This window comes from Megalobrama amblycephala, linkage group LG14 (genome assembly GCF_018812025.1).
Source record: "Megalobrama amblycephala isolate DHTTF-2021 linkage group LG14, ASM1881202v1, whole genome shotgun sequence".
NCBI classification, from domain to species: Eukaryota; Metazoa; Chordata; class Actinopteri; order Cypriniformes; family Xenocyprididae; genus Megalobrama; species Megalobrama amblycephala.
Genome location: NC_063057.1, coordinates 12,028,487 through 12,056,469, shown reverse-complemented (window position 1 = coordinate 12,056,469; position 27,983 = coordinate 12,028,487). Strand labels below are relative to the sequence as shown.

The following is a 27,983-nucleotide window of genomic DNA, read 5'->3' as shown; positions in this document are numbered from 1 at the left end:
AATCGATATATTGGCGAAACAGCCGAAGACAGATCGTGGCGATGGCATGATCCTCAGATAGAGGAATGATTGTGTTTACTGCAGCAGACGAAACTGGTGGCCTACAGGGCATCGCGTCACAAACACATTCCTCATGATTCAAAGACAGTGTGCTGTCTTAGACTTAATGTCTTCGAGATGACAACATCTTTCCCAAGGGAGAGATACTACCGTCTGTGCTAGCTTTATATATAAGTCATGTGATGCTTTTATAGTAGTAGTGTTCTCTGAAGAAAGCAGGCCAGTGTCTAGACACTCATGTTATCCTCCATAGCCATTCAGATAAGAGACTCTGGTAGCAAATGTATGACGTGATTTTGTTTTCGTGATCTTGAGGTAAAAATATTTTATTTTAATAAATTAGTTGATATTAGATTAGGCATGTGACGGTATCAAATTTTCATGTTGCGATTAATTGCTGAAGCTTTTATCACGGTATGCGGTATTATCACGATATTGAAATAAGTTGCAAAAAAAGTGTTGTCACACTCAGGTCCATTAAATAAGCTCTTTTGATTTTAGTAATGTTATTAAACAGTAACTAAGAAATTAACATTAACTAAGAATATTTAATACTTTATAAGTATTTTTATTGTCAGTTTGGTAATAATGAATTAAAATGTTAACTAATGAAGACATATGTTTCAAACTTTTTCTGAACAATACCAAATAATCAGAACATTTCTAATAATTAGGGCATGAGGTAGTCCATATTAAAATATAAGGTTTGAAAATAGACTTTTAGGTCTTCAAGTATTTGGTGATGAACAACATTGAGAAAAAAATTAATGGCTGTTTGAAGCATTTTAAAAACTTAACTAGCGCAGTTGCTTTGTTTGCGCGTTTTCCGTGGTAACCGCTGCATTCTGCTGTTCCATCAGCGCCCTCTGCTGTCAGAGAGTGAACGCGCACTTTCATTCAGCGCGTCTCCTTCACTCGTTCCGCCATGTGCTTCTCATGTACTTTGGGTTTGTTTACATCTGAGCGCGTGTTCTTTTGACGCAGAATACAGCAATGTTTTGCATTTTATACGGTTGATGGGTAAAGTATTCTTAATTGCATTATAAAAAAATTAATAATTGGTAATAAATTATTATTTACGGTATTTTGAAATGCCCACCATAACAATATCGTGCATATTCATTATCGCGATTTATCGCATTACCGAATATCGGCACAAGTCTATATTAGATGCTAATATCAATTTTAAAAAACTGTATAAATAGGAGTAACGAGCATGCACATTTAGATCAAATACTCACTTAAAGTTGACTCATTACATTAATAACGCTGTTAAAGGGGACCTATAATGCCCCTTTTACAAGATGTAATATAAGTCTCTGGTGTCCCCAGAATGTCTCTGTGAAGTTTCAGCTCAAAATACCCCACAGATAATTTATTATAGCTTGTCAAATTTGCCACTATTTGGGTGTGAGCAAAAACACACTGTTTTTGTGTGTTCCTTTAAATGCAAATGAGCTGCTGCTCCCAGCCCACTTTCCAAAAGAGGGTGGAGCTTCAAAAGCTCACGCTTCGGTTGCTCAACAACAACAAAGCAGGAGAATCTCACGCAGCCAAAATGAAAAAATTGTCAGTAACGGTGTTCAGCCTTGCATTGTTCCTGCCCCCTTTGTTGCGTGTTCTCTGGGGAAGGGTTTATGTAAATTTTATGGTTAGTGATGTCCCTAACCCAGGAAGAAGCTCGTTGTAGTCCTTACCAGCCATTTGTGGCATTTCTGTAAAAGAAAATATCTCCCTTTACATTGAACTTTGAGCGTCGTAACTTTGCAGATGTTGTTTATGCTCAAACAGCAAAATTATTAATGCATTGCATTATAATGTTGTGATGCCTTCACTTGCAGCATTTAAAATGATGTATTTTTAATTTGAGATAAAAATATGTAGAATTTGTATTTTTATGAAAATAATTATCAATATCAGTGATAATTGATTTGTTTGCAATACAGTACTCCAAAAAAATGGTCTTTTTGTAATTTCCAGACAGTCTGTAGACAGTCTGACAGAGTCACACTTCTCATTTGAAACGTGGCCTGCAAAAATGAATCTAGGTTTTGGACCGTGAAGTCAGTCCGGGTACAGTGTGAGCGACCTACGAATTGGAGAAAATGTTAACTGTCACTCAACAAAATGGCACTTTTGGCAATTGGAGCCTTTCCCAAAGAGCTTTAGGAGGCTTCATGCACAATAAAACAGTTACAGACACCTCTGCCTTTTGTGGAGCACTTCAAGTCTGCTGTGAGCAAGGGTGTGTAAGGTAATGAACAACAGCAAGCATATTTATTCAATCCAGCTGGATGCAGAATCATCTCTCCTCAGTTTCTCTGGAGGACATTGCAAAATTTGGTCAGTTTAAACAATCACAAACATTTCTTTCCACCTTCATTCTTGTGTTTTGTAAGGGGCTGTTCACACTTTTGTTTTGTTTTGTTTTTTGGTCTATGTACAAGGTTAAGATACCATCTTAGTTAAATTTGTAAAAACAAACAAAAAAAATACCCTTCAAAACTCCTTTGGCTCATTTTTTTTAGCCAGTAAAAGTGCCACAACAATGCTGAATTTTGTGTTGTCGCTGACAGGCTTGAAGAAAACAATCGACTCCATTTGAAGTCATGTCACGTACATTAATAATGTGGACATGTCTGTCAAGGCTGGCGGAAGATTTCTCCCTCTGTCAGGAATGACACATGGGGGGTGCCTAGGGAATGAGTGCCTACAGGATGTGTTGTAGAAGTACACACGCTCACAGTTATAGCACAGTGCTGGCAGTTGTTTGATGGCGGTTGAAAAGGTTGACTGGTTCAGGGGACAAAACTGGCATCTGAGACCCTGAGGTCAGCCTGGGTCAGCCGAGATGTCCCAAGCAGGATTTGGACACTTTCACTTGACGTTGTTGCTTTTGGAAACGCTGTTTGTGACATGCTGAATTTGTGCTCTGATCCGAATGTGATTTTTTTTTTTAGCAGTCTGTGTCACTCTCCCCTCATGTTTTATTCAGAGTCGTCACCATCTGCATGCTCCCTCTCAGCCTTTTTTCACATACATCTTTAAAATGAGTTTCTGCAGTGAACGCCTTTCACGTGACTGCTATCAATAAAGGATTCCCACCATGAAATTAATCCAACACTGTTTACAGAATATATTTGGCTCACCCAGTCTCTCTGTTAGGCAGGCTGTGCATTGTCACTGATTTTCTGAATCGATTCACAAATGGGTTCAATGCTGGGTTAAATTCTGATTTAGATTTGGTTTATTTGGGAATATGTACACAATGGCCTGTTTCGTTACATAATTGCCAGATTCACTTTTCATTCATATTTGCACATTTCCAAATATTTTAGACTATTACAAGTTAACATACCAAGTTTATATTCAACATTGTAATTAGGGCTGTCAAACGATTAATCGCGATTAATCGCATGCAAACTAAAAGTTTAAGTTTGCCTAATATATGTGGGTGTACTGTGTGTAATTATTATGTATATATAAATACAAACACATTCATGTATATATTTGAGAAATATTTACAAGTATATGTTTTTATTTATATTTGTATATAATTTATATTATATATAAATACAAATATTTTGTACATAACATATTTCTCTTAAATATATACATTAACTTGTGTGTATTTATATATGCATATTAATTACACAAAGTACTCACACATATATTATCCAAACTCAAACTTTTATTTTGTATGCGATTAATCGTGATTAATCGTTTGACAGCCCTAATATAAATACAAATATTTTGTACATAAATAACATATTTCTCTTAAATATATACATTAACTTGTGTGTATTTATATATGCATATTAATTACACACAGTACTCACACATATATTATGCAGACTCAAACTTTTATTTTGTATGCGATTAATCGTGATTAATCGTTTGACAGCCCTAATTGTAATAGAACTATTCAGAGGAGCAGATGATAGCATTTCTCTAAATTTGGAATTTTAAAAATGGTTAACTCATTTGTGGCAAATACATCAATAAATAATGTTATTATTATTGTTAGTAGTAGTAGTATAGTAGTAATACATTTATATTTAAATCATTTTATATAATTATTGTTGGATCATTCCGTGTCAAATCAACCATATCTTAGAGACTTTCCCTGCTCAAATTTTTGATTTTGTTAATATTTTTCCTGTAGAATGACCAACATAAGCAGTGACGAAAGCCAAAATATTAAATGTCACAGATGTATATTTATTGAGTAATCCACTATTTTGTAGAGGGGGGTCAAAATGACAATTTTCACCTGAGATTTGGAGCCACCCCAGTTGAGGGGTGTAAAAATGACTTTAGAAAGATGGCAGCATCTTTATTTTATTTTTACACAGAGATTTGTAGGTCTATTAGTAAAATCTGTTGACTTTAGCAATCTTTGATTCATCATATGCCAAAAGTGACCTTCTTTAAACAGTGTCACAAAATGCATATTTTATATTGTGTTCTGTTATGGAAGTAGAGGGCATGAGATTTACCCTTTCTGTGTGATTGCAGTTTTTGTTGGAGGCCTTCTTTGTGTCATCACTGTGTAGTTGACTTCCTCTATGTCTGCCAGTTGGGTTGACTGAGGAGACTAGACAGGTCACAAAGATGGCACTCATGCATTCTCTCCCCAGTAAATCAAGTGTATTTGACTGTATTCTGACAGCAATCATTGTGGATATATCAGGATTTGGTCTGGTTAACACTGCCCAACACTTATTTTAAAGTAGTATGTTTTATCAGTGACCACCAGCCAAATGAATGACTGCATGGGAGTGTTAACTGATATCTACCTCCTTGGGATGCTTGAAGTTTGTGTATTAACTGCAGCAGATTCACACCAGAGCTATTTGTTTATCTTTTTGTTTTCTTTTCACCTTTCTTTTCTCAATCTGATCTCAATCTGTTGCTGCGTTAGTGAACTGGTAGATTCTATATTTGGCTATAAAACACAAGAAGTTGAGTCAACCTCTTTATAAGGTACAAAATTAGCTATCTACAATTATTTCCCATACATAGAGTAGGTCAACTGCTGATCATATATATGTTACTTTATTGGCCTTTCAGTGTTCTCTGTTAATCAAATACATAATTACCTTGATAGTGGATTTAGCCTTCCATGCATGAAAAGGGGACACCCACACTTGAATTCAATTATTTAATGATATTTTTCTGTCCTCTACTCCTATAGTGCTAGAGAACTCCCAGTAGAGGGTGGGAAGGTCACTGGTTTGTTCTGCCCACTGCTTTTTGAGGTTGAATGAAGGCCAGTGTCAGCCCATAAGGCTTTGGCTAACATAAACCGTCTGGGCGTGAAATGAATCAGAGGGCGGGTGTGAAAGAATAAATCCTTCGATCTTTCTTCTTCCACCCTCTCTTGACACCACTGGTATACTTAAAGATGCATACTTCCATCCTAGTTTTTTTGCTTTTATTCTGTCTCTCCCTCTCTAGTCTTGTCATTCTGGCACTATTTACCAACTTCTTAACATTCATGAACAGGTCTGAGATAATTCCCTTCAGTCAGAGTTATTTTGTGGGCTTGTTTTTATCACCTCTAGGTTTCCCAACTATCTCAAACAAAAATAATCGACCATTGTGAGGTTCCCCCTAATCTTATGTTGACGTCAGACTCGGAAAGGAACTGACACAAAGGATTAAGTATGTTCTAAGGTAATGACAATGGTGTCAATGGAGTTCTTGAAATGTTTCGCATCTTGGCTAGCATTTAGGCCTGACCTTTAACCCTTCCATTAGCTGATCCATGCTCAGGCCTGCACTCTGAAATGCTTCTGTCTTTGTAATAACAGTACATAAGGGCTGTCATGATGGAAGATTGAGGTAGGCAAGCTAAGGCTTTCAAAATGTACAAGCCATAAGCTCCACATTCACAGTTATAGTGGAGACATTGTGGATGAGTAAATAACATTACTATCTAATCTGAGACGGGGGAGGCACATTTATCCAGGTTTAATGCTGCTTTTGGCTGTTTCAGAGATACCATATTGTTCTGACTCATATTTGATTTCTAACTTTTGTCACCTTCCTATAAGTCACAGTATAGAATCTCTATTCCTTGCCACACATTTGTTTCCATGACTTTTAAGGATTAGTTCACTTTCAAATGAAAAATACCTCAAGCCTTACTTACTCTCAAGCCATCCTAGATGTATATGACTTTCTTCTTTCTGATGAACACAATCTGAGATATATTAATAAATATCCTGACTCATCCGAGCTTTATAATGGCAGTGAGCGATATGAAGCTGAAGAAACTGCATCCATCCGTATCCATCCATCATAAACATACTCCACACGGCTCTGGGGGGTTAATAAAGGCCTTCTGAAGTGAATCAACGCGTTTATGTAAAAAAGATATCCATATTTAACAAGTTATGAAGTGAAATATCTAGCTTCCACCAGACCGCCTTCCGGTCACCTTCCGCTTCAGTAGGCCTTTATTAACCCCCCAGAGCCGTGTGGAGTACGTTTATGATGGACGGATGCAGTTTCTTCAGCTTCATACTCATTGGTATCGCTCATTGGATGCATCGGGATATTTATTAATATACCTCAGATTGTGTTCATCAGAAAGAAGAAATTCATATACACCTAGGATGGCTTGAGGGTGAGTAAAACTTGGGGTAATTTGTATTTGAAAGTGAACTAATCCTTTAATACAGTGTGGTCAAGATCTAAAATTGGCTCCTTAACAAAAACCCAACTGACCAATAGCTTTATTAGTAACTAATAACATAATACATGGTTTAAATTGAGTTGTTAGTATAATAGCCTTTCTAAAATCACCTGCCATTGCCAAAAAAATTTAATTTTACACTCCTGAATGTCACCATAAAACTGCGCAATGAACTTACTGCAGTGACAGTTCTCCCCCAGAGCAACTTGGAGTGAAGTATGTTGCTTATGGGCAAAGTTGATCCTCCTTGTAAAGATGCAACTTGCAACCTTCCAGGTCATAAGCGAGTTGGTCAAGCATTGGTTTCTGCACTCAAAGCAGAACTGCCATCTCAAATGAGGAAGAGTCTAGAGCAGAAGGTATGAAAATAGAACAACTTCATGGAACGTGCTAAGGGCAGAATAAATGTAGACCTTGCAGATGTGATAAATTAGTAAAGGAAGCGATTCACTCAGCCATGAGAGGGAGACTGTGGGCAATGGGAAAGAAGGCAGAACATTCAAAAAGACTGATTTTTTTTTTTTGTGTGTGTGGGTTGGTTTGTTTGCAAAGTTGTGAAGCACTTGACTCAGCAATCCTGCATGACTTCTGAATGCCTCAGTTCAAATAACTGTGAAAACACAAACGTTTAACCTGTCAGCATCCTACTGCCTCTACTGAGAGGTTGTTTCAACCATCTGAAGCATTTGCTCATAGCAGATGTAGTGTCTGGACAGCCTTTTTTTCTACCCAGGCAATGGACTCGCTTCCAAAGAGGAGCTACCATATTGCAACAAACTGGCACAGCCCTGGTTCCAGAAAAAGCCTCAGGCGGTTCACGCTCAAATGGTTGCACAAGTGAGGATTTTAAGAAGTTCTGCCTGGATTGCTCATACGCACACGCCTCAGTCTGCCTCCCACTGCTGAGGTAGTTCACTTTTTACAATGACAATTCTGTCATTTACTCACCCTCACATAATTTCAAACCTGTATGACTTTCTTCAATAGTATAAAAAGGTGAATTTTGAAGAATATCCTTTCGGTTTTTCATATTGTATGACTTGAATGAGGATTTGGTCTGTATATAAACATCAGACGAGACACTGATCAATCCAATTTGTGAACAAACTGTTTAGACCAGTTTTGTGAACTTAAACCATTTCATTCTGATTGAAAAGAATGATTTGTTTACAAATTGGACATAGTTCTGTTTGTCACATTCATGAACAAAGTAGTAAAGGTAGAAGGACATGGTTTGGAATGACATGAGTGTGCGTAAAAAATTACAGTTTTCATTTTTTTTGGGCGAGCTGTTCCTTTAAGGGAAGTCATGCAGCCATTATAAATGACTCCCATTGCAGCTCTGCACCTACCGCAGCATTTACCATACAAATGGAATTGAGCCAAAAAGGAAATGAGACACAAAGTTATATTTTAGGTTTGTGAGCTGGACAGGAGAAAGGGTGACTGCAGCAAATGCTTAGCTCTGACTAGGTACAGAGACACTAAGAACTTGGCACAGGCTCAGTGTTTAAAGCCTAGCTTTTACTGCAGTGGTTTATCTGAAAACAATCTCAGGAGAGACTCACACCTGGAACACTGCCACAATCCTCATAACATACAAGCGCAAACCATCACAACATTATTACTCCTTGATGCTTCACATTACAGCTCTTATTCCAAAGTACCAGATGGAATATTATGAAATATAGTGAATTAGTCTTAATTACACCATCTCCTAGCCATAGTCTTAATTACAATGCACTTACCTCATGAATAGTAATAGTTACTACGTTGTGAATTGCAAAGCTCCAATAAAGATGAGAATTATTTTATAAAGGAACTCTCGTCATGCTGATTCATACGCCCCTGCTTGAGAATACTGCCTCTGTTGTGCAGTTTTGCAAAGAGCAGCTGCCCTGAATCCAAACTCGGTCTTTCAGTGTGGACAGAGGATGTCTAATTACAGGTATGGCGACCACAGAGCTAATTAAACACCCAACCCGCTAGCTAGATTGCATCTGGAGTTTTGTATTTCCTGAAACAATAATGATTCTGTTGAACGTGCATTGATTGCCTCAGGTGGCAGACAGATTGGATAAACAAGTCTGAGTCTCAAAATTGTGGGAGCTGTGAATTCCCTGGATGCACCATTCCCTGATGAGAAAACATGTGTCTGCTCATCAGTAGACAATCAGAGAGGCAATGTCTTATTTGATAGGAAGTTTAGATCTTATTTGTATGGACTTTTTTCTAATTGCTCAAAGATTTTTTGTCAATCTACAAATAGACTGTTTCTTCAGTGAGGATTTTTGAGAATCATGCAGTAAGATCCAGTACAGCTGTGAATGGGCTGTCAATATAATGTGTATTTTCTGAGAATGTCAGTAGAAAAGTAACAGGAAATGATGGGAATGTCTCCTGTACAAACTGATGCTTGACATGTCTAGACCATGTGTGTTTACCGCTGGATGATGGCTCCGGTCTGACCCTCTCTCTCCAAAACCTCAGAGACAAACACATATGTAATCCTTAACGTGTGAAAACTTGGCTATAGCTGCTAAATGCAAATCATGACATAAGAAAAGGAGTGATCCAGCATGGTGGGATTTAACCTCCTACTATGTACTTGTGCGTGTGACAAACCTCAGACAAAAGAAGCCCCCCCTGCTGCGTTGCACAAAAGAAAAGACTCAACGCCACAGAAAAAGCGAGCCTTCTGTGAATGGATTTATTCTCCCATGATTGTTTTAGACCATGATGGTCTACCTCAGCCATCCAATCACAGTGAGACTTGGCAATATAAAATGGTTGATTCCATAAGGCGAAGAACCACAGGGTGTTTTTGACGTGATTGTCCATCTCCAGTACTGGGAAGAAAAGTGCAGGGAGGTTAGAACACTCAAGGCAGTAGAATGACATCAGTACAATAGGAATCAGGTCTCAGGAGTCTCTTGGGAGTTCTGTTATCACCCTGGGGTGACACGGCACACACCCCTTCTGAATGAATGGGTTACTGACACACGCCAGGGTGTCATTGTTGGCCAACAGCTCAATTAACAAGTCCGCTAGCCCTATTAATGCTGTTAGCCGCTGATCTAGGCAGCACCGGCTGGCTTGGCTGCGTTGTTGGTGAATTGGAGATTGCTGTAATCCTCTCAGCTTTTTTTCAGTGCCACGCTAGCTACACATGACCACAGTACCCCTTCCATCTAGTGGAATTATCTTTTGTCTTGCAATGGAATTGCTGGAGAGACCCTTGAGGGTTTCTATCCACACCCCACTCGTGCACAACTCTTTTGTTTGTCATTCTTACGATGATAAACCCTCATGCTTATTTTAGAGGCAGACAAACTCCCTACCCTTTTTCCCACTCTGGAATGAGAAAGTCATAGCCCAAGGATTCCTTGCCTTGCTGCCGGTTCCTTTGAACTTTGTGTCTTCCCTGTGTGTTTCCCCCCGCCCTTCACTTCTTTTTGCCGCTGTCTCTTTTGTTCCTACCCCACACTCTTCCTTACCTACACGTGTGTGCACGCATGCACAAAGACCCATTCAGTTGTATGGCTGAGGACCCTTCCACGCACGGTTTTCTTTAGAGGAGAGCAGCGCACCGGAGTAGACTGATATTTGACCCATCTTCTCCAGCTGACTGCGATTCGTTGCTTCCCCCCCCCTGCAACTCCCTACCCCTCCTTCTCTCCCTCTCCGCCTCTGTCTCGCTCTTTCTCTCTTTCTGAGATCTCTCGGAGCCGTGCTCTTTGTGAAACAGAACGCACACCTTCACACACACACACTGGCTGAGTGCAGCGGTCTGCGCCTGTGTCAGTGGGACTGCACGCGGTGGGCAGGCATGGATCGCTTCCTTGGCTTCGTCAAGCAGATCCGGAGGTCCAGGAGACGCAAGGGCAAAAAGTACCGTCCGGAAGAGGATTATCATGAGGGTTATGAGGACGTGTATTACTATGCTTCCGAGCACCTGCACCGTAAGTGATCCTGCTAGCTGGCTGGGAAGGGAAGGAGAAGGGGGGGAGTGTAAGAGCTTGGGTATCAGTCATTGTTTTACTATTGCATAAATCACTAGCCTAGGGCTGACATCATGAGCAGCTAAGCATTGAAGGATGAATGAATGGTTTATCTGCAGAATGTAAACTCCTGGAGGTACTTCAGCTTGCAGCAGTTGAGGTTCCTTGTCAGTGCGAGTGTGTTTATAAGGGGATGGGTGTGTTTTCACCCCACTACCCTTGTCTGATGGATGGCCTCAGTCGGTCACCATTTGTTTCTATTGATTTAGAGTGTGTTTAATGCTGTGTTGGCCGTTAAATGTGTGCTAGAGTGGACATTTATGGCCATACTGGTGTACATTGCTGAGCTGCTGCTGTTTGAGTGCTACTTGGTGTGTTTGGATAGCACACTGCCCTTTAATCGCAGGTGAGAAGTTCGAGTATGTGCCTGTGTGTGTGTAACAGGGCATCGTTTTCAACAGCATAGCAGTCTCAGGTAGCTGTAGTGCTAGGTTTCAAAAACACCACTGACTAGCATCTTTCTCAGCCTTTGTTCTGCCTTTGTTTATAATGAACTGTATACATTCCGGTGGTGGTGGTCTTGCATCACGCTACCTTTTGTTTCAAATTCAAGTTATCTCAGAGTTTCCTTGTACACAGAATGCAGGTTCCCGGTCATGAGATGCCTGGAGGCAGCATGGGTAATGACAGGGAAGAGAGGAGCCGGGAGTCCTGTAATCCTCATTCCACAGCTCTCCTGGTGAAAGACAGAAAGTCTGAGTGGTTGAATGCAGGTGTTAGCAAGCTTTGTTGTTGTATTGTCGTTTGTGTAATTGTGTATTTAAAAAAAAAAAATGGAGAATTTTATGTGAACTTTGCATGAAATCTTTGAAGCAATCCAAGGAAGATGATCAATTTTGATCAGGAGTTTGTTGGGAGTTTATTTCAAGTTTCTACAGTTTGCTAACGTTGCTTGAACCTTCATTCAGTGTGTGTGCACATCAGGATTTACCTACCTTGAAGGGACCAAATGTCCCAGCAAGGCTAGTATAACCTGAAATCATCAGGCAATGGTCTCCAAATGGGGTAATAAACATCCTAAAAAATGATACGAGACACAAGATTTCTGTTTAATGGTTGAATTAGGAGATAGAAACCACCATTAGCTTAGCATAAAAACAATAGATGTGAAAAGAAAGTGATAGAAAAATGTGTATGTTTATTACATTTATGTTTTCATTGTGCGTCAGGATAATTTACGGTGTTAAATCAGTAGAGGCATGTTAGTCAGACAAAGCAATGCCCAAGATACTTACTCATCACCATTAGCAATAGTGATGTAGTCATCACCACTACACATGAAAGCGCTGATTCGCACAACAAACCTTTTTGTGAATTTAAACCTGCAGACCTGTGGTGTTCTCAGACGTTTCTAGCTTGAATTGAGGATGATTGGTGGAATTAATTGTGTGACTGAAGCCATGTTTCATTCCTACATTTCCTTTGGTACTTTTAGTGGTGAGACGTTAATGAAAATAATTTGTTTTTGATCAGCGAGTTGTGATGATAGTGATGTCAGCTGAATGCTGCAACCTGTTCCCTTAATGGCTTCTTTCTTTCAAGCATTATTTTTAATGTCAGGTATTCACTTTGATATGCAGTAGCAAAGCGCTCTGTACGAAACATAGAATTAGACACCTAATTGGACCAGCTGGAGTCCGACTGAGTCATTCAGAGGAAGTGAAGGATTAAATGCCATTTGGAATATTTTTAGATTAGTGGGAAATGTAGAGATGTCACTTACATTTCCTGTTTGGCTTAATGCTTCAGGTGTGTGTTAAATGTAATTAGACTTTGAGATAGCAATGCTGCTTTTAAAACATAATGACAGCTTACCGTGCACAAAGGGATCAACTGCTAATTAACCCATAGCAAACCCTGGAAATGTCACATATGTGCTTCTCGGGCCCAACTGCGTCCCCCTTCGATTTGCCTAGGTACCTTGTTTCGCCTCACTCCATCATTTCTGCCTTCCTCATATAATTCACGGTCAAGTTTTAGTGTGTCCATTCTTGTTCATTTATGAAATTCTCCCTCGTGTGGCCTGCTGTCATTCCTTCTATGATACACTTCATTTTTATACCACTGGGCTCACAGCAGGACCCACATTTGTGGGAGGACTGTGTTCTGATAAATGAGTCATATCACCATAACAAAGTGTAGTGGAAAGATAGAATATGTTTGTTTGATGTATTCAGGGACTGTAGTAGGACGTTCTGGTGGAGGTGACCCAATGTAATGCTTTTTCATTTATTTGCATTGGAAATATGGTTATGGTTTTCAGTTTTGTTTTATTGGCTAAATGCAGTTGCATACACACACAGTTTGGCTATACACACCTGGTATTAAGATGTGTTTTGCTCGATTGGATCACAAGTGGATGATGCTAAATACAGGTGTAAACAGGGTCTAAAACTTTTGAGCTTGTCCACTTTTGACCACTTCCAGAGGTAGACGAAAACGCATTTGACTGGATTGCTTTCGTAGTGTAAACACTCATGTGGTCGAATGTGTTCGAACTGCCACAAAAGTCTGTCTGTTAACCTAACCCTAAATACAGGTGTGAACAGGGTCTAAAACATTTTGAGCTTGTCCACTTTGGACCACTTCCAAAGGTAGACAAAAACGCACTTGGCCGGATTGCTTTTACAGTGTAAACGCTCATGTGGTCGAATGCATTCGAACCGCCACGAAAATCCACCTACTGACTAATGCGTGAACATAATGGGAAGTGCACTAGCCAGACGGGATTTAAAACTTTGTCAGCTGAAGACCCAAGTTTGGTTTGAAGACGAAAAACGATCCTGATATTTTCTCTCTCTAATCGATTTTGAGCTTAGTTTTAACAGCAGATGGCGCTCTAAGCTAGTTTTTACAGCACACTCTCAAACGCTCATGAAGAAGACTACTGGACAGCAGATTATTTTAGGTTTAAAGTTGTCATGAAATCAAAATTGACCCTATTTATTTTCTTAGCGCATATTACTAGTCTTGTGGTGAACAATTAATCCGTGCAAGTTAATACACAGAAAAAAAATATTGTTTGTCGTAATAATCTTTAATCAAAATCTGAAAAGTTACTATGAGGGAGAGATGGAGAGGAGGAGCGCTAAAGTAAAATCCTGCCCTCTTTTCAATATTCCATTGGAGAAAAGTCATTTGCAACTTCCGGTTCACGGGAACTTTAAGTGGTGTGTGTAAAGGAGCTGGAAGCAGGCAGTGTACGAGTGTTTCTAAAGCACGTATAGTAGTACCATCTGCTGTTTAAAAAGAATCGCAAAACATCGGAAAATATCAGAATCGCTCCAGATTCTTCGTATCATACCGCAAATCAAGATTCGATGTATTGTCCCAGCCCTAACATTTACCCACCCATAGACCTTCCCTTCGAAGAAATCAGAAGTGGTTGAAAGTGGACAGAAGAGACTGGTATATGGGTATGTGTCTCCCTCATCTACTTGTGATCCGATCGACCAAAACACATCTTAATACCAGGTGAAACAGGACCTGAGATTGGCTCATCTGTAGCATGTACAGTAGGACCTTAAGTTGGTCCAATTCAAAAGTCATATAGTACATGTTAGTAACTATGGTTGTTAATCTGAAAGAATGACTATGAATGTAGTCTGTGATAGTTCAAACCATCTTTCTAATATAGTTCCTCCATTTGCAGTTTTGTGTGAAATTGACATTTGTACTCCTGTATTTATTTACTTACAAAGGGCTGCACTTTGGCTTTCAACAAGATAAATCATCACTTGCAAATCCCTTTCCTCTGCAAACTGGTATCTTCCTGAGCATAATGGTATATAAAATAATGTTTTAAATGCTGACTATTTTTCTTGTAGAGAGACCTAAATGAAACATTAGCTGCCTTCTTTTAGCTCAGGGCAAGTGGCCTTTCCCTGCTGTGAGTTTCCCAGAAACCTAATGCACAGCATCCATTTTGCGTATTTGTTTTCTCCTGATCACAGGAGTAGACTCAAGTGTCACTGAAATTCCAATTGTTTTAAAATGCAAATCATCACAGCACCAGTCACAGTTAACGTGACAACATAATTTACCCTACTGAGTGTCATAAAACTGTACAAAGATGTTTTTGTAATCTTTCATCATACATGAATTGAGCTGCCTTCAGCCCATTTTTCATGTACTGTATAGATTACTTCAAAGTCTGTTTCGCCATGAAACAGGAAGCTGTTACATGTCCAACCTACCCCAAACTTAAAGGTGCCCAAGAATGCTTTTTCACAAGATGTAATATAAGTCTAAGGTGTCTCCTGAATGTGTCTGTGAAGTTTCAGCTCAAAATACCCCATAGATTTTTTTAAATTAATTTTTTTTAACTGCCTATTTTGGGGCATCATTAACAATGCACTGATTTAGGCAGCGCGCCGCCCCCTTAAATCGCGTGCTCCCTGCCACACGAGCTGTCGACTATATTACAGCGCATTTACAAAGTTCACACAGCTAATATAACCCTCAAATGGATCTTTACAAGATGTTCGTCATGCATGCTGTATGCATGCTTCGAATTATGTGAGTAAAGTATTTATTTGGATGTTAACGTTTTATTCGGAGTGTATTTGAGGCTGTCCTCCGTGGCTAACGGCTAATGCTACACTGTTGGAGAGATTTATAAAGAATGAAGTTGTGTTTATGAATTATACAGACTGCAAGTGTTTAAAAATGAAAATAGCGACGACTCTCGTCTCCGTGAATACAGTAATAAACGATGGTAACTTTAACCACATTTAACAGTACATTAGCAACATGCTAACGAAACATTTAGAAAGACAATTTACAAATATCAGTAAAAATATCATGCTATCATGGATTATGTCAGTTATTATTGCTCAATCTGCCATTTTTCACTGTTGTTCTTGCTTACCTAGTCTGATGCTTCATCTGTGCACAGATCCAGACGTTAATACTGGCTTGTGTAATCCCTTGAACATGGGCTGGCATTATGCAAATATTGGGGGCGTACACCCCAACTGTTACGTAACAGTTGGTGTTATGTTGAGATTCGCCTGTTCTTCGGAGGTCGTTTAAACAAATGAGATTTATATAAGGAGGAGGAAACAATGGAGTTTGAGACTCACTGTATGTCTTTTCCATGTACTGAACTCTTGTTATTTAACTATGCCAAGGTAAATTCAATTTTTGAATCTAGGGCACCTTTAACATGTTTAATAAGAGTCCTGGCCGGAAGACATCTACATGGCAATATTCAGTTACAGTCATAGCGCCACCTGTTGGCAACAGGAAATGGCATGCTTTACACTGTAATTCACTACCAGAAACACATTTAAATATGCCATGAAGTTCCAAACATGCTTAAATCATACAACACTTGGCTAAGTGCTAATGAATGCCAATAACACCACGGAACAGGAAGTTGTTATAACTCAGGCATACAATGTCCAATTTGCCCCAAACTTCACATGTTTAATAAGTGCCCTGGCCTGAAGACATCTACATGCCAAAATGTAGTTATAGTCATATCGCCACCAGCTGGTAGCAGGAAGTGTGGCAAATACAAATGACTGACATTATCCTCCTCTATTTACGTACTTAAATAGATATTGCTTGTGAATGCTAAGAAATTTGAGTTTAATGACACCCTGTCTTTTTGTTGGTGGCATTTGTTACACGTTATGGTATTTGACATAGCTTCATCCCTATACATAACATGACTTTATTTTGTGTTCTAGTCCAGGATAATAAATATATATCTGGGCACAGGTTAATTTACAGCAATATGACACTCAAAATCGTTGTCATTGCAATACTGCATTTTTGCTTATATTGACTAAAGAGGGAAATACCGCATTTGGTTCCCAAAAAGACAGTGGCAGCACTTCTAAGAGACATCTCAAAGGAGCTGGGAGCTAAATCAAGGATCTGCCTTAAATCAAAGCAGAGATTCCTCTAGTAGGTCACATGAAACCCTGAAGGAGCATACCAAATATCATCATTTTGACAGTAAAGTGAAACAAAATGATTCCCTCTGATAAAATGTTAATTTGTTTTGTCTATAAACTATAATCAAACCCCCCCCCCCCCAATATTGGCAGACAGATAATAGAAAACCAACAAAAGATTTCTTTCATATCTAACAAACACTGCAATGTCGTCTACTGTTCCTTCAACCACTTAACAATTTGTGTGTCACAAGATTTTGCTTTTCAAAGACACATTCAAGCAAACACAAACCAAAATCTGCCCATAACCCTCTCAAAATCCTTCCAAAAAGATGGCAGCCATTCTTGAAATATGCTTATGAGGAACGTCTGTTGCGCAGCGGCAGCTGTTTTAGGCCTGTGGTTGCTAAAGAAAGATGGAGTCTGGTATTTTAACGAGCTGCTCACAGTTAGTAGGTGATAATGAAGCCTGATGGTCCCTCCACAATCATCTCTCCTCCCCAGTCTCCATTCACAGTCAGCTGATCTTTCTCTACGCATTAGCAATTATGCCAAAAAGAGATGGTTACCTAAGGCCTTCTGTTGAATAGCAGGAGGATACTGTCTCATCACTCTCATTTGGGATAAAAAGAGATGAAAGTACTTGGCACACATTCTGGATTCATCTTTTGTGTGCTCTTTTTTTAGTTGCACGTTATGATCACTGAAATTATTCTCCACTTTCATTATCCATTTTGCACTGTTCGTCCTTGCACTGGATCAGGCCAGTTAGTCATGGTCATCCTTTGATAAACTCTGCACTGTTTAAGTAATTGAATTGCTGCTTCTTTTTTTTTCTTTTTTTTATACATTTATTTATTTTAATATAATTTGAAGAACAAAAGCATCCTGGCATACCAATCAGTTAATTTTAAGTCTGATCTCTCGCTAATGCTTTGTCTTATCATAAACTGATAAACATAAACCGATTTGGTTTGAGCAATGTAGCCAATCACAAACATATCTGATGATTTCTTGAACGCATTGGCCAAAACGCCTGAGATTTTGTCCAGTGCTGAGATCTGCACACTCAAATCCTCTCGTTATAATTGAACTTTTAACAAAAAAAAAAGTATAAATATTATGCAGGCTAAATAAAATATTCATTGTCAGCTTAATCGATTAGCAGAACTTTGTGAGATTGCAATTAATTAAGATGAGTGACACCTTAGTGATTATAAAGGGAGCCCATTTATGCACACTTTCTAGGCGATATATAATTCATTCAGAATTTGAAGATAACATTTTTTGCTGCATTAGGTAAGGCAATGGTTAGGCTATTTATTATGCAAAATCATGCATATGTATGCTTGCCTGTTCAAATTATAGTGGTTTGTGAACATAACCACTTTAATAACAAGAGCATTTATACAGGAATGTGTAGGTTTCTAATAGGCAACACTATTTCATGACATTCTATTTAAATGTATTTTTATGGTGGAATCACATCTAGTCTTACCCTAGAGTTGGTTCACCCTCCACCTATGGTTGAATGATTTGTTCACAAATCAGACTGATCCTGTTTTCACTGACATTTATTATGGAACATAGCAGCCAGGATATTCTTCAGAATTGTCCTTTTTCTCTTCAAAAAAAAAAAAGAAAGTGAAATAGGTTTGGATCAGCACAAGGATGAATAAATAATGGCATAACTTTCATTTTTGGATAAACCATCCCTTTAAGCTATTTACACCACCTAATTTGTTCATATTAGGACATATCCCTTGTTCATCATGAACTTTTTTTTTTTTTTTTTTTTTTTTTTGCTGAGGAAATGTGGGCCCTGTCTCTTAATGCTTGCTTGTCTTTTTAATGCCTTCTCCTCAACTTATAGCTGTTTTTTTCTGCCCACGAACCTCAGACCATCCCATCACACTCAGGCTGTCGTATCACGTCACTGCACTGCCCTATTTACAGTGGGCTTGATACTCCCTCCTTACACTGTGTACTGTAAGGCCACCTCATCCTCCCGCTGAAAATGCCCTCGCTGAAAGCGTAACCTGTTATCTCTCCCTTTTCTCTGCATGCAACTGAGCCTTCAGCATCAAAGAGGCATGATGAATTCTGATGTGTTGTGTAAGAGCCATTAAGGAATGCATTAAGCATTAATTTTCAATGACAGTGCCCTATCATCCTCCCCATGAGTATCGCACTCAGCTCGGGGTGAGTCAAACATGGGCCAGGCCTTTACAGTCATGGAAGCTTTTTTTGAATGGAATTGATGGGGACAGCATTATTTGTCATTTAGACTGACATTTTCGGGTAAGCAGAGTAAACAACAGCAATATTAACTCCTCATCTGGTAATGACATCTTAACCCTGGTGATCACGGCACTCTCCACTGCAGAATTCATCCTCCTTATTATTGCGTCAGATAAACTATCAGGTGGTGTTGTTCAATTTATGGTACACAAGTGCTTCTCTACAGCTCTGCTTGCAGCAAAAAATGTGAAATAAAAAATCTAGTTCTGGTTTTCTACATCAGGAGGGGAAAAGTTGTATTCATACTATAAATATTTATAGTTGTAATTATATTTTTACAAAAAGGAAGTATGCTACAAAGTGGAGCTATAATGCAACACTATAAAATCATTTCCACACTTATGCTGCAACCATTGATATGTGATGCAAAACATTGCCAATTACTTGTCTGATGGGTGATAGAAAGAGGGCAAAACCCCTATAAACGGAAACTAAAAGAGGGACTCGAGCCATGTCTAGGGATTATTCCCGATTATCAGAGAAAGGAATTACTTGGATTAAGATGTTTACATGGCATGGGCAAACCTCTTCAATCTTGTTTACATGCTACTTGTCATTATTTTTTATTAAATGCTAATAAATGGTTTTTTTTACCACTATTTTGTCAGAGTTCACTTGTACCCAACCCACATTACAAAGACATTAAATGCAATAGGATTGTTTACCGTTGCAGTTTTCATTTGCCTGCTTAATGCAGTTCCCCAACCTCCCTCAATTTGTCGGAAATGTGCCTAAAGTGTCTTGTAAAAAGCACTTTCATGGTTGCATAGTGCAAAAGCGCAGTACTCAACATTTTTTACTGTGATTATGTTGGTTCTAATTATGAGCATAATCTCATTATTTAGGTTTAAGATTAACAATCACAGTCTTCTGTTTACATAAACCGCCTTAATTGTGTCATAAACGTAAATGTCACCATTTAGTACTTTTCTCATTTTACGGCACGTCACTATATACATACAGTGTGTGTGTATATATATATATATATATATATATATATATATATATATATATATATATATGGAAACACTAAAATGAGGTAAAAGAGAATTAAAAAAGTAAGATAAAACAAGACACGTTTAGAAAATAAGATAGAAAGATAAAAATATAAAATTATATATATATTATTATTAGGGCTGTCAAACGATTAATCACGATTAATCGCATACAAAATAAAAGTTTGAGTTTGCCTAATACATGTGGGTGTACTGTACTGTACTGTACTGTAAATAATATGTATATATAAATACACACAAATTAATGTATATATTTAAGAGAAATATTTATGTACAAAAAATTTATTTATATATAATATAAATTATATAAAAATATAAATAAATACATATACTTGTAAATATTTGTCAAATATATACATGGATGTGTTTGTATTTATATATACATAATAATTACACACAGTACACCCACATGTATTAGGCAAACTCAAACTTTTATTTTGTATGCGATTAATCGTGATTAATCGTTTGACAGCCCTAATAATAATATATATATATAATTTTATATTTTTATCTTTCTATCTTATTTTCTAAACGTGTCTTGTTTTATCTTACTTTTTTAATTCTCTTTTACCTCATTTTAGTGTTTCCAATGTGTTTTTTTTTTTCTGTCTCTGTTATAGTATTAGTTTGCTTTCTTGAAAAATTTATATATGTTAGCTGCTTTTGTTTTTAATTTTCATACTTCTATATTGTATTTAAAGTAAATAAAAATGTTCTAATGTATCTACAGTTAAACCAAAAATTATTCAGATATTTTTGATATATTTTTACTAATGTGTGCAGGACATTTATTGTTCATTTATGTAAGTGAGGATAGCAAAATAAAGTAAACTGCATGTGACATATTATACCCAAAATTTCTTCATACAGTGGACTACCAGTAAAATTGATAAAAATTTGGAACCAAAATTTATTCAGACACTTTGACCTGACCATGTTTTGCTTAAGTGTTATCTGACATAATTAATAATATTTTTTTCTGACACAGTATAACTAAGATCTTGTCTTATTTTATTACCACTTTTTTAAACTATAGTGAATAAACTGTATTAATGAATGAAATGTTCAAGGTGTCTGAATAAAGTTTGGTTTGACTGTTCTGGTTAGGTAAGAAACATGTGACTAGGATGCATGAGCGTGGCATCCTATGCAGCACTCAGTGAAATGGCTGTGCACATTCTATCACAGCTTTCATCATCAAGCACTAGACCCTCCTAATGGTCCATTCTGCCTGCAGCCACTCAGACGTGTACAGGATGCCTGGGAAGATCCCCTCCCCCATCTTCCACTTTTGTACTCTCTTTCGCTTGATCAAACTCCTCTTTTATTTCCATCTCTTTCTACCTCAGTTTCTCTGATTTCACCTTTCTCATCCATCAAGGTCCAAATGTCTTGTGCATACAGCACACTTGTAGTTTGTGGTTGTAACTATTTCTCTATCCATCCACTCGAACAGTGTTGGGGTAACACATTACATGTAATGCGAGTTACATGATCAGATTACTTTTTCAAGTAACGGGTAAAGTAACGCATTACTTTTGAATTTACAACAAAATATGAGTTACTTTTTTAAATGACTAAGCAAATTACTTTGTTTTCCCATTTATTGACTGACACCTCTTCTGTCCCAGTGTGGGGAGAAATCGAGAGTAAGTGCAGAGGAGTTGTGCGCGCTGTGTAAACATCATGGTTATTGTAGTTCTAGAAATGTGAGCATTTACCCATCTCACTTGCACAAAAACAGATTAAGTATTCCTCAAAATGAATAAAAGCAAGCTCAGGTGAAAAAAAGTAATGTACACTCTAAAAAATGCTGGGTTAAAAACAACCCAAGTTGGGTTGAAAATGGACAAACCCAGCGATTGGGTTGTTTTAACCCAGCGGTTGGGTTAAACGTTTGCCCAACCTGCTGGGTAGTTTTATTTAAACCAACTATTGTTTAAAAATTGCTATATGGCTAGCTTAAAATGAACCCAAAATAGCTGGGAAATTAAAAACCAGATGCAATTAGAGGCAACAATAATAGACAAAAGGTGAATGTTTATTAATAAGCTTTAATATTTTATTAATATAAATTTAATAGTTGAATAGTTTATTAATATAAATTTATTAATAAACAATTTAATCAATGTTTATTGTTTAATAATTATTCATTGAACATTAATAAATGTTCATTTCCAACATACTTTGGGTTAATTTTAATTAAGCAATACAGTAATTTTTAAACAATAGTTGAGTTAAATAAAACTACCCAGCAGGTTGGGCAAACATTTAACCCTACCGCTGGGTTAAAACAACCCATTTGCTGGGTTTGTCCATTTTCAACCCAACTTGGGTTGTTTTTAACCCAGCATTTTTTATGGTGCGTTCACACCGGACGCGAATGAAGCGGTAAGCGCGAGTGATTTACATGTTAAGTCAATGCAAAGACGCGAATTGACATCCTGCGGCGCGAATTGAGCAAGTTGAAAAATCAGAATTTCTGCGCCGCGTTAACCAATCAGGAGCTTGCTCTAGTAGTGACGTGACGTAGCGAGCTGAGGCAGAAATTCGAAACAACAATGGAGGACAAAATCATCGTCGCTATACATCTTCATACATTTATAGAAACAGAAATAAAAAGGATCGTGTTTGAAAGAAAGTGAGTGAGGAGGTCGGACAATCTGATAAGTTGTAAAAAACGGTCTTTACTCAATTTGAGCTATATATATATATATATAATACATATTAAGACTACAAGCCAAATAAGACGACCAATTGAGCTTATTCGCTGTAATTTACAATTATTTCCCCACTGACAAGTTGTGTTTGTTCAGAGGAAGTGTGCAGAAAGCAGTGGGAGAGTCTGGGACACATAAAGGAGCGGGAGAGCCCCTCTCATGACGCAAATTCGCGTCTGTTGTGAAGGGATTTTCACGCGCGAATGAAGCGAATGTCACGCACGAACGAAGCGAGTAAACTCAAAATGTTCAAGCGTCCAACTACGCGCGAATAGCGCGATTTATGCGCGCAAGTCGCGTCTGGTGTGAACGCAGCATTAGAGTGTAACACATTACTTTCCACAAAAAGTAACGGTAGCACTTTATTTTACAGTACGTGTACTTTCCTGGTATATATATTGTAATTATGTTGTACATACAGGTAAAAGAGTGGTAACACAAGGTACTTACCTGACATGTATGTAATGGAAACTAATAAGAAACACCAATGTACTTTCCAATGGTACATACATGGTAATTACTTTGTGCCTATAGACAAGTGTTGGGTAATAACACGCACTTACTTATAGTGTCCATATATGATAACTAACTGACACATTACTATACTTACTAATGGTATGTATATGGTAACTATGTTGTACTTATGAACTATGTTTGCACTTAAGTGTGGGTAATAACAGACACTTATTTATGGTAACTAGTAAGACACATTAATGTACTTGCTAATGGTATATACACAGTAACTATGTAGTAGTACTTACAGACAAGTGTGTGTGTGTGGGGGGGGGGTAGTACTTACCCCCCCAACCTAAGTAATGTGTAACTTACGTTTTAACTAACTGGTATATTCATTACTACGTTCATAGTAAGTTCATGGAAATAGGACTGTAAAATAAAGTGCATCCTTGTACATAAATAAAGTGCACCCTTGTACATAAACATTACATAGGAATTACCAGCTCTTTAACCTTTGTAATAATAAGCTTAAGTATATTAACTAGTAAGGACTGTAAAATAAGATGCACTATTGTGGAGAGCAATTTAGCATTACCAGTTCATAAAACACTACATAAAGTACAAACATAGTGCAGCAAAACAATTGCTTTATTTCTTGAAAATTTTGTTTTACTTACTAGCGTCCATGAGTACAACATAGTAAGTGTCTTACAAGTTCCCACAAATAACTGTCTGTTATTACCCACACTTGTCCATAAGTACAACATAGCTACCATATACATACCATTAGTAAGTACAGTAATGTGTCTGTTAGTTACAATATACTGACACTATAAGTAAGTGCCTGTTATTACCCAACACTTGTCTATAGATACAAAGTAATTACCATGTATGTACCATGGGAAAGTACATTGGTGTTTCTTATTAGTTTCCATTACATACATGTCAGGTAAGTACCTTGTGTTACCACTCTTTTACCTGTATGTACAACATAATTACTATATATGTACCAGGAAAGTACACGTACTGTAAAATAAAGTGCTACCAAAGTAACTAAGTAACAGTTACTTTTTAGGGAGTAACATAATAATGTAACGCATTACTTTTAAAGTAACTTTCCCCTACACTGCGCTTGAATGGTTCCTCTGTGTTTGTTGATGCAGGATTTTATTGTATATGTTGAGGATGGTAACGCGTCTCTGTAGAATTAATCTGAATAACTTGTTTTGAAACCAGTCGTTTTGAGGTTTTTTTTTTATTTTATTTTTTTTTATGTGTTTTGTCTTTTATTAAGGCTTCTTATTACTTTTTCCTTGGGTTATTTGAAAACAGCTTCAGTGGAAGTCTTAAGATTGTGTTAAGCTCTGCTTAGCCCTGATTGCTCACAGCATATGGATAAGTGTCAAAATAGAACGAATTACACTTGAATTATTGGTTTTGAAAAGCACATCATTTGAGGATTGTTAAAGTAGATGCCAGCTTTCGGTGACCCACACAGTGTGGTTAGTGTATTGCAATGTAAACTACACAGCAAAATCCTTAAAACAATGCAAATTACTGGAGAAATAAAATTACTAAAGGTATATTTTAATACAAATAATTTTTTTTGTATGTTTTTAAGCATAAATCAAGTTTTATGCTTAAAAAATGCCAATAGGGTACAAAAATAATTTAATTATATAATTTAAGATAAATTCTCTGAAAACAAGTCTTATTTTATGCAATTCAGCATTTTAAGTATAAGAAGAAATATATGTTAGATGTTTTAATTGGACAAGACACAAATACTGATTAATTAAATGTTTTATTATTTTTACAGTGTAGTTAAAGGTCATTAATCTAATTTGTCTGAGTCTCTGAATTATAATGGCACTTAATTTGCTCTTTTTTTTTTTTTCAGACCTCTCCTGTTGATTTATGAGCTCTCAAACATCTTGTCTTGGACACCAATGTTTGTTCAAATGGCAAAATGAGTACAGCCTAATAAAATTGCTTGCTTTTAGTATAATCATTTGTGTCACCCTGCATCACACCAGCATCAGCACTTTTGGTCTATTAGCCATTCTGTTGGATGTTAGTCGCACGCTGCATTTGCAGAACATAATTGAGTTATCTCGGCGCCACAACAAACGCAAAGTCTCTCAAAATCACCCCTAACACATTTAATCAGTGCAGAATTGCAATCATTCATATGCTTGCTTTTTAGCTGAGAGTGAAGAATAGAGAAAAGGAGAAAAAGAGTGCAATAAAAATGCAGACGAGGCTTCAGGACCGGTGTAGGTGTTTCTGAGGAGCTCACAGGGGCTGAATTTCTGTATACTTTCATACTAAATACTTAATTTGAGGAACTTACTTCTAAATCTGTCATTCTGGCATTGTCCTTTTGACCCATATGTTCTCTGACATGTGTCGTACCAATCATGAATTTACATGGGTGTTGTTTAAATGATTTTCTTGGTAGCATTTAACATAAATAGTCACCCGTCTCTCAGTTCTCCACCACTTTTTCCCATCTTTTTGAATCTGATGTTGTCTCTGCTTTCTCGTGGGATAGCAGAGACGCACCTGCCAGTTTGTGTGCATGTGGGAGATTGTGTCTGTGTACCTCTTTCTCTCATACGTGCCACTGTTTACTAAATGTTACTATGCTCCTTCAAAGCTAGCACACTGTTTAAATTTGTACTTGAGTCGTGGTGCTCTGCACAACAACTGAAGAGCAGATATTAAAGAATTTTTTGCCTATGAGACTTCAGCTCTCATGTAAATGTAAATGTAAGTTAACACCTACAACAAAATAGCCTCTCATAAAAGACAGTCTACATAGGCAACCACAAAAATGTGCTCAATTCTAAAGAAAATGCACAAGAGACTTGTCTAATACTTATTGATTCCAGTAGAGTTTAGTGTCAGCATGTTGCTAAGCTTACAATGTAATTCATTCAACAAACCAATATACATTCCATATTCAAGCTTGTTGAGCAAAAGGCCTTGTTTTTAACCGTAGCTCTTTGATTTCTCTTTGTAGCTACTAATTACATTCAGTTTCTTAACTTTGCTCATTATGTTTTGACCACCATTATTATTCAGTGGCTTTGCAGTAGATATGAGGTGATTTATTGCGGTAACTGACAGGTCAAACCCTCATGGCGTAGAATAAATGAGAATCCTTTAGCTCTTTTGTCTGAGCATTGCAAATGTCGTTCGACATGAAGCGGTTGACGGCTGCTCCTTCATTACGGCTGCTAAGCTTCGTCATCAGGAGCTACATTGATTAGCATTGTAAAGAAGTCCATAAACCTATTCTCTGGGCCATGTTAGCACAAGGGGAGCGAGTCTCTAGGGTATTCATTCTTTTTTTAGATTTTGAGATAACATCCTGGTGAGGCACAGCCGTGCTATGCTAATATCTATTCCTGTAGTGTGTGTCGTTTACACGCTAAATCAGTTTTCAATCTGATCTGAGCAGCCCGACCGTGATGCATTGCTTTAAAGTTTTCCCAGCTTCAATCGCTATTGTGTCCTGATGTACAAGTGAGCAATTCATCCAGTCAAAATAATATTATACAGTACACCCTCTTTTTTTGAAAGATCTCTCTGTACTTTTTTAATCAGCAAGGAGTTCATTAGAGAAAATTAGCTCTGAGGAAAAATGGCACTGGATTTCTTTTGTTCAGTTGAGGATAAAAGCGCTGCCGTGTGTGGCACTGTGGTAACAAGCTGGCCTAATACTCGGCCTCTTCCCAGCTGTCTTTCCTTTTCTCTCACCCACATCCAAGACAAGATCTGAGTCACATTCACAGCCAGGTATCTTTTTTCTTTTAACTGTGCATAGCTTAACTTTTTACTGAACTCTTAATAGAGCCAAACGGGATAGTTGAACTGAAGAAAAGATCTGTTAAACCTAGGGGATACACAGTATTCTTAATTTTTTAAAAATGTTCATGTTAGGAACTCAATATGCAATAACTAATGTTAAGAGAAAATGTATTAGTAGTAAATGATACAATTAGCTAAGGCCGTTTTCAGACCTGCCTCATTTGGAGCGTTTGTTTCGGAACCTGGTGCGTTTTCTCCATTAGTTCAGTTTGTTTAGGTATATATGAACATGGCAGTCACTCTCAGATCCACACCAAAACAATCGCTCTGAGATCACCTAAACGAGTTGGTCTCGGCCTGATTGAAAACTACTTTGGAGAGGTTCAGTGGAGGCAAGAAAGCAATCCAACCCAACGAACCAAGCGGTATCATAATTCATAATGGGAAATGTGTTATATAAAAAGCAGCAGTGTCTGATTCTGTGAGTTTTTGTGGTTGAAAACCAAAGAGCGCCTCTTCATCTTAAAATGCTGTGTAATTGCTCTTCTCTGAGCATTGTATGAATGCTGTCCTGACGAAGCCTTGAATCCTGCTCTAACTGCAATATAAAGGATATATAGGCTATATATAATTTTAAATACAATTAAATATATAATTTATCAGTCAGAGCGGAAATCAAGTGCACATTTGTATAAGTTAGCATGTCGTGACAGCTACAGATAAAGCCACAATAAGCCCGTGGAGCAACTTTGTCCATCCATCTTGATGGATGATGCAGAGGAAGGTAAACAGGTGAAGTCTGTCCAATAAGAGGACAGATTTACTCACATGTGACTTGCATACATACATTTTGATACACTTTGATACACTAACCAAGAAGAAAATGCTACATTGTAACAAATTATGTCCCAGTTTCGGAACAAATCAAACGCTCTACAGGTTTA

At 37.6% G+C, this 27,983-nt stretch overlaps 1 protein-coding gene across 8 annotated transcripts in view; it reads left to right on the top strand.

The window, feature by feature from the left end:
- Positions 1–27,983, top strand: part of grip1 (glutamate receptor interacting protein 1) — a 307,700-nt gene that overhangs the window by 106,881 nt on the left and 172,836 nt on the right. For 2 of the 8 annotated variants that reach the window (XM_048155156.1, XM_048155154.1), the window contains exon 1: positions 10,477–10,725. The exons of 1 other annotated variant lie outside the window; for it this stretch is intronic. In XM_048155156.1, coding sequence (XP_048011113.1) covers positions 10,593–10,725 — 133 coding nt within the window. In that variant the 5' untranslated portion in view covers positions 10,477–10,592. Of the gene's footprint in view, positions 1–10,475; positions 10,726–27,983 lie in introns of those variants that run through there. 5 more of the 8 variants (XM_048155162.1, XM_048155155.1, XM_048155161.1 and 2 more) reach the window with 3 other exon arrangements.